The 6,842-nt window shown below is 53.4% G+C and overlaps 1 protein-coding gene across 1 annotated transcript; it reads left to right on the forward strand.

Moving 5' to 3' along the window:
* The first annotated feature begins 1,606 nt into the window (after positions 1–1,606).
* Positions 1,607–5,907, forward strand: LOC148048014 (uncharacterized). The gene is made up of 2 exons (XM_087709217.1): positions 1,607–2,972; positions 5,728–5,907. Exons 1-2 carry the CDS (start codon positions 1,961–1,963, stop codon positions 5,775–5,777), a joined length of 1,062 nt encoding a protein of 353 aa, XP_087565343.1. The 5' UTR covers positions 1,607–1,960; the 3' UTR covers positions 5,778–5,907.
* The last annotated feature ends 935 nt before the right edge of the window (positions 5,908–6,842 follow it).

Here is a 6,842-nt window from a genome sequence, read left to right on the forward strand (position 1 = left end):
CTATTTTCTTATCAGCACTGTGTTATGCTTGCAGCTATTCAACCTGCAAAATGCAATGATATTCTTAAAGTCATCTCTGATATCTATTCTCAAATTCCATTGAGTTAGCAATTGCTTGAATAACTACTTGACAAGTGCAAGAAGATATTCGCCACTATCACAGAGGAAAGAATGTGGTTGGAAGTAGCCTCGTAATGCATTTAGGTTACCATTTGGTGTTCAATATAGGATGAAAGTTTGATAGACTCACAAAAGTAGGTTTTAAATAGACTAACTCTTTCATTTCATTTTCCCAACGGCAGGAATAGTCAAAGCTTGAGGGCAAAGTAACAGAATAGAGATGGGAGCTTTATTCAGAATATCTAAGGGGCTTATCAGGATGACAGAGTAAAGGGGATACCTTATTTGTGTTATTCTTTTGCTTGCTTGCGTTAGTGAGAGGTTTCGCATCCTGAGCTCATAATGCAGAGAAGAAAATACCCAGGAGAACAGGCAAGAGGTGGAAAAATAACTCATCTATTTCCCTTCAACCAAATGGATCACCACAGACTTGGAATGCTTCATTTATGATGCCTTTCAGTGACTTTTGTCACCCAAGGATCCAATTCCATAGGTATAGTTCTCTGTGTGGAGTAAGTTAGTAACTGATTCTATATTAAATTGCAATTGAAAGGCTGCAGGGCAAATTGGTACACAACCACAATTCTTCTATATGACAAATCTCTAGCAAAACCCATTCTGGGTACCAGGTGCTGCTACAGATCTCTAAAATTAGTTTATTAAAGGCAACATTTGTGACTTCCATTTATTGTTTAGCCCTCAAACTAAGAGGCAAATGAATTCTTTCTTTTCCTTTTTGTCCCTCACACTTCCAAATGCATCCTGGCCAAAACAAACCACAGCAGTCAAAGGCATTCAACAATCATCGGGAACCTGACATTGGAAAAACACATAATAATAATAATAAAATTGCATGTTAACAAATAACCATGCAGGATTTATTTCATTTCTTTTGGATTCCTTAACAGGCGGTTACTATTAGAATTTATAGGACTAAAAATGCCTCTTGTTCTTTCTTTACTGAAAATCTTTTTTGTGTGAGTTGGCTTTTTAACATTATTTTTCTTCTGTTTGTTTCTATAAGAATGCAAACTAGTGTCAGAGATCAATAGTAATTTCTCCACTCTGCAGTAGAGGATGAAAGAAGGAAAAGGGAAAAATTTCTCTTTCAGAACTACCCTTTAAATTCTGAAAACAACAGTGTAAATGCCATCTAACAACAATTTGTAACTATTACAGTCATTACATTATATTGAATTTAAACTAGTATCTTCAGATGAGAGAGTGGCATAACTGCCCCATCAGCAAAAAGTAGAATTCAGAGAAATCATCATCATCATCATCTGTAAAATGATCCACATTTTAAATCATATGTTTGTTTTCTAATCTAACTTCCCTTTTCCTTTGAAAAGAAAGATGCATATTCATCCTTGATTGACCCCTGTTTTCTTTGCGCTGTGTGGCTCCTGAAGTCTTTTTTGTTGAATACTAGCGCGGAAAATACAAGCGCGGGAATAAAGGACTCCCTTCTGATTGGTTTCCGGGCGGAGCCGGTTCAATCCTCGCCCTGATTGGTCGAGCTACTCGACGCCCCATTGGCTCCTCGTTCAAACCCGGAGGTATAAATGTTTGGCGCGAACCACGCCACGTTGAATCGTAGTCACTCTGTTCTCAATAAAGGTTGCTGTTTGCATACCCGTTTGTCGCGTCCTTTCCCTTCGCTCCAAGATGCAAAACTGGCGACGAAGGTGGGATTCCGATTCCCGCGACCACGGAGAAGAACAAGCCAGCTGCCACCGCGTCTGAACCAGCACGAACGCTATCCTCAGGCTGAGAACTCCGGCAGCGAACGCAAAATTTTCTCCGCCCTCTTCCTCCCCCTCTCTGGCCCCACACCACGATGGCATCAGCGCTTCCTCCTTTCGCGCCATTCGGATCCGCCGGAGAATCATGGGACGGCTTCATGGAGCGCTTCGAGTGCTACTTAATCGCATCGAAGAACCAGGCACAGACCGACGAGGAGAAATGCAGCTTCTTCTTGTCCTGCTGTGAGCCTTCCATGTTCGCCTCTGCGAGAGCCCTGGCCGCCCCGAGGCCAGCCTACAAACTTGGGTGGGACGAGCTGATGTCCAGGCTGAGGAACCACTACGCTCCCTCACCCTCTCTGATCGCACGCCGCTTCACCTTCCGCCACCGAGTGCAGAAGCCCAACGAATCCATCAGCCAGTTTCTAGAGGTTTTGCGCACAGTGGCCGCCCAGTGCGATTTTGCAGACCTGGAGGAGAACCTCGTGGAGCAGTTTGTATGCGGGGTCCGCGACGTGCATTTGCGCAGCCGCATGCTCCGGAACCACAAAATCACCTTGGTGCAAGCCGTGGAGACCGCGCGAGCAGCGGAGCTCTCCGAACAATCCACGGCCGACATCGAACGCCTCCAGCTGAAAACCCCCGCGCAAACCGCCGCGGGGCCTTCCACCCAGACGAACCTCGTCGACGACCTCTCTCCTGCTGAAGACGAGGAGGAGGAAACCGTCGGACAAATGAGGACGCAGCCGAAGCGGAGGCCACACCAGCAACCACCGACGCCCGCTCAGCCAGTCTCAAACGCACCTTGCCGCGGATGCGGCGGCCGCCACAGCCGCGCATCCTGCCCGTTCCGTTCCGCCGTCTGCCGCCGCTGCCGAGGAGAAGGACACCTCGCCAGGGTCTGCCGGGCTCTCGTGCCAGCCCCATCGTTCATGCAGCCCAGCGACCAGCGCCAGGCACCGCAACGCCGCCAACAGCCACGTCCTGCGAGGCGAGCTGAGGACTGCCACTCAACCTACCAGCCCTCCAGCGCCGACTGCGTGGTCTACCAGGCTTCCCACGTTCCCGCCGGCGATCGCAAAATCAGCACCGCCGTCCGACTCGAAGGTCAGCTTTGTCGAATGGAGGTGGACTCCGGGTCTTCCCGTTCTCTCCTATCTTGGGCCCTGTTTTCCCGCCTTTGTCCCGGGGTTCCCCAGAGCCATTTGCGCCCCGTCGGGGTCTCCCTCCTAGACTACCAGGGAAATGGGATTCCCACGGCAGGAATATTCCACATCCAGGTGGAATACGGAGACTTTAAGGGGAAACTCCCAGTTCTAATCGTCAGGAACGATCTGCCCGCTCTCCTCGGGTTGGATTGGTTTCCCGCTTTGGGCCTCACCATAGAGGGGGTGCACAGGGTAGTCCCCCTCACCGTAGATAGCGTTCTAGATGAGTTCGCAGATGTGTTCGATGGGAAACTGGGCTGTTATAAGGGCACCCCCATTTCCCTCTGCCTCGATCCCCAGGTCGCTCCCATTAGGCTGAAGGCACGCAGGGTCCCCTTCGCATTGAGAGCAAAGGTAGACGCTGAACTTGATAAGCTTATAGAGCAGGGGGTAATCGAGCCCGTAGATCACGCCCGTTGGGAAACCCCCATAGTCCTCCCGGTCAAACCCGACGGATCGGTGAGAATATGTGCCGACTATAAGTCGACCATCAATTTGGCCCTGCAGGCAAATCCATATCCGGTTCCCGTAGTGCAACACCTACTCCACTCCTTAGGGCAAGGCCGCATTTTCGCCAAGCTAGATATGGCACAGGCCTACCAGCAGCTTCCCGTAGATGACGATGCGGCTACAGCCCAGACCATCGTCACCCACCGCGGGGCCTTCCGTTGCCGCCGCCTCCAATTCGGCGTTTCGGTTGCCCCGGGGATTTTTCAGAGCCTCATGGAGCGGTTGCTCCACGGGCTCCCAGGCGTCGTTCCCTACTTCGACGACGTCCTGGTCGCAGCCCCCAGCCACTCGGAACTCCTGAAAATACTGCGGGAGGTTCTCACACGTTTTAGGGAGGCAGGACTGAAACTAAAGCGCAGCAAATGCGAAATTGCTGTTCCCAAAGTAGAATTCTTGGGGTTCCTCATCGATGCCCAAGGCATCCACCCCACTCCTTCCAAAGTCGCCGCCATCAAAAACGCACCTTCACCCACCTCTAGGGCGGAATTGCAGGCGTTCCTGGGGCTTTTAAACTTCTACGCCCCTTTTATTCCCCACAAGGCGTCGCTAGCTGAGCCGCTACACCGACTGCTTGACCGGTCAGCGGCCTGGCAATGGGGTAGCCGTGAAGCGCACGCGTTCGCGGCTATAAAAGACATTTTGACCTCGTCGGCAGTCCTAATCCAATATAGCGATAGGATGCCCCTAGTCCTGACTTGCGACGCCTCTCCCTATGGCATAGGGGCGGTCCTGAGCCATGCCCTCCCGAACGGCTCAGAGGCCCCCATAGCTTTCTATTCCCGGACACTCTCCTCCACGGAGCGGAACTACAGCCAAATCGATAAAGAAGCCCTGGCTGCAGTGTCCGGCATTAAGCGGTTCCATGACTACCTCTATGGTAGGAATTTCACCCTTGTCACGGATCACAAGCCGCTCCTGGGGCTACTGGCAGGCGACAAGCCAACCCCCCCCATTTTGTCTCCCCGCATGACACGCTGGACGGAGTTCCTAACGGCGTATTCGTATACGCTGTTATACCGTCCGGGTAAGCAGCTAGGGCACGCAGACGCCCTGAGCCGTTGCCCTTTGCCAGAGTCGGACACAGCCCACGTGCCCGCTCTCTCTATTTTGTCCATCGCCGAATCCGACCTCCCCGTCTCTGCCGCGGACGTCGCAGCTTGCACAAAGGCTGACCCCGTCCTATCCCAAGTAGCTTCATGGGTTTTGAGGGGTTGGCCCGCGGAAAAGGTAGCGGAAGGATTCCGACCATTTAAAGCACGACAAGCCGAACTCGCCCTTCACGGGGGTTGTCTTGTCTGGGGGGATAGGGTAGTGATCCCCACAGCCCTGCGGGCACGAATCCTGCCCGCACTCCACAAAAACCACCCAGGCATAGCGCGAATGAAAGCCTTAGCCCGTAGCTATGTGTGGTGGCCCTTGCTAGATTCGGAAATTGCAGACTACGTAGGCCGATGCAGGATCTGCCAAAACTCTAGGCCGAATCCCCCCACAGCCGCCCCTCGTGAGTGGGAAATCCCTAGAGGCCCATGGTCCCATTTACACATTGACTTTGCCGGCCCCTTCCACGGCCGAAACTTCATGATAGTAGTCGATGCTTACTCCAAGTGGGTGGAGCTGGTAATCATGACCTCCACCACAGCAGAGAGTACAGTGAGGGCCCTTCGTAAGATGTTCGCCACCCATGGGTTACCGGATGTGATAGTCTCAGATAATGGGCCCCAGTTTACCTCCACCACGTTCCAAGAATTCCTGGCCGAACAAGGAATCAGACACGCAGCCACAGCCCCTTATCACCCAGCTAGTAACGGCCGGGCGGAGCGCGCAGTTCGCTCAGCCAAAGAAGCTTTGGGCCGCATGGACCAGGGCGACTGGCAAGAAAGAGTGGCGGCTTACCTCTTGAGCCAGCACTCCATACCCTGCCCAACGACTAATAGAAGCCCCGCGGAGCTCTTGATGGGTAGGAGATTGCGAACCCCCCTAGACAGGCTCCATCCACTTTACGCAGGGGATCTGCCGAGCAACCTGGGGGCCCTCCCTTCCCACGCGTTTAAGTTAGGGGATCCTGTATGGGCCCGCTCCTTTTCTGGGGATCCACGGTGGGTTCCCGCAACCATCACAGCTCTGACGGGCCCCTGTTCCTTCAGGGTCGGCCTGGCCGACGGAACACAATGGAGGCGCCACGTGGACCAGTTAAGGCGACGCCTCCCCACGGAAACAGACGGCCCGAGCCTCTCAGACACCCGCTCTCAGCATGAGCCACCCTCGATGACCTTCCTCCCAACGGACCGCCTCCACCCGGGGAACGGGGGACAAGCCGATGCGAACCTTTCGGACAAACGCGCCTCACCCGGCTACTCCCTTCCTCGAAGCCCTTATCGAGACTCTGAACCTACACCCCAACCAGACTGCACGGGGCCACTGTCGGACACTCCTGTTGCCACGGAGACGCCACACCGGACAAATGGACATCGGGCATGGGGCCCGGGGCCAGCGCCATCTCACGGGGCCGCGTCGCAGATTCACCGCCCCGCCACGGACACACCTCCGCCGGCGGTTCCCCCCCCGACGACAACCGCCGGGGAGCCACGAAGGTCGGGACGAGAACGTCACCGTCCCACCTACTTACAAGACTATGTTTGCCCTTCCTAAGGGAACTCTTTGACTAGGGGGGGAGGGGTGTTGAATACTAGCGCGGGAAATACAAGCGCGGGAATAAAGGACTCCCTTCTGATTGGTTCCCGGGCGGAGCCGGTTCAATCCTCGCCCTGATTGGTCGAGCTACTCGACGCCCCATTGGCTCCTCGTTCAAACCCGGAGGTATAAATGTTTGGCGCGAACCACGCCACGTTGAATCGTAGTCACTCTGTTCTCAATAAAGGTTGCTGTTTGCATACCCGTTTGTCGCGTCCTTTCCCTTCGCTCCAAGATGCAAAATTTTTGAGAGAATTAGAGGAGAAAACCTCCCTCTTTTCAGAATAGTGGTCACATTTGACATTGTGAGCTCTGGCATGGGTGTCTGGACACGCTGGATGCCATGTGTGAGGGTTTGCCGTTCACAAAATGTGGCTACCAAATTACCAGAAGACAAACTAATGAAGTAATCCTCCTTTTCCCCCTCTAATTCTCAGGATCAACTCACCCCTCCCCTCCCAGCCACTCCTCGCCTACCCACCCGGGCTCCTTAGGGCCCCAATAGTTGTTGGAGCTAAGGAGCCACCATGAAAAAGAGTTGGCAAAACAGCTCAGTTCAAATTGGATC

Source organism: Thamnophis sirtalis, unplaced genomic scaffold (genome assembly GCF_051295495.1).
Source record: "Thamnophis sirtalis isolate CommonGarterSnake01/CBP01778 unplaced genomic scaffold, rThaSir2_p1.2 scaffold_3, whole genome shotgun sequence".
Taxonomy (NCBI): domain Eukaryota; kingdom Metazoa; phylum Chordata; class Lepidosauria; order Squamata; family Natricidae; genus Thamnophis; species Thamnophis sirtalis.

What these genes read in the sequence shown, in the direction of transcription:
- LOC148048014 (XM_087709217.1), top strand. Translation starts at nt 1,961, where the DNA reads ATGGCATCAGCGCTTCCTCCTTTCGCGCCATTCGGATCCGCCGGAGAA. An exon ending in CACCGCCGTCCGACTCGAAG is followed by an intron (nt 2,973 to 5,727) that starts GTCAGCTTTGTC and finishes CTGTTCCTTCAG; the next exon opens with GGTCGGCCTGGCCGACGGAA.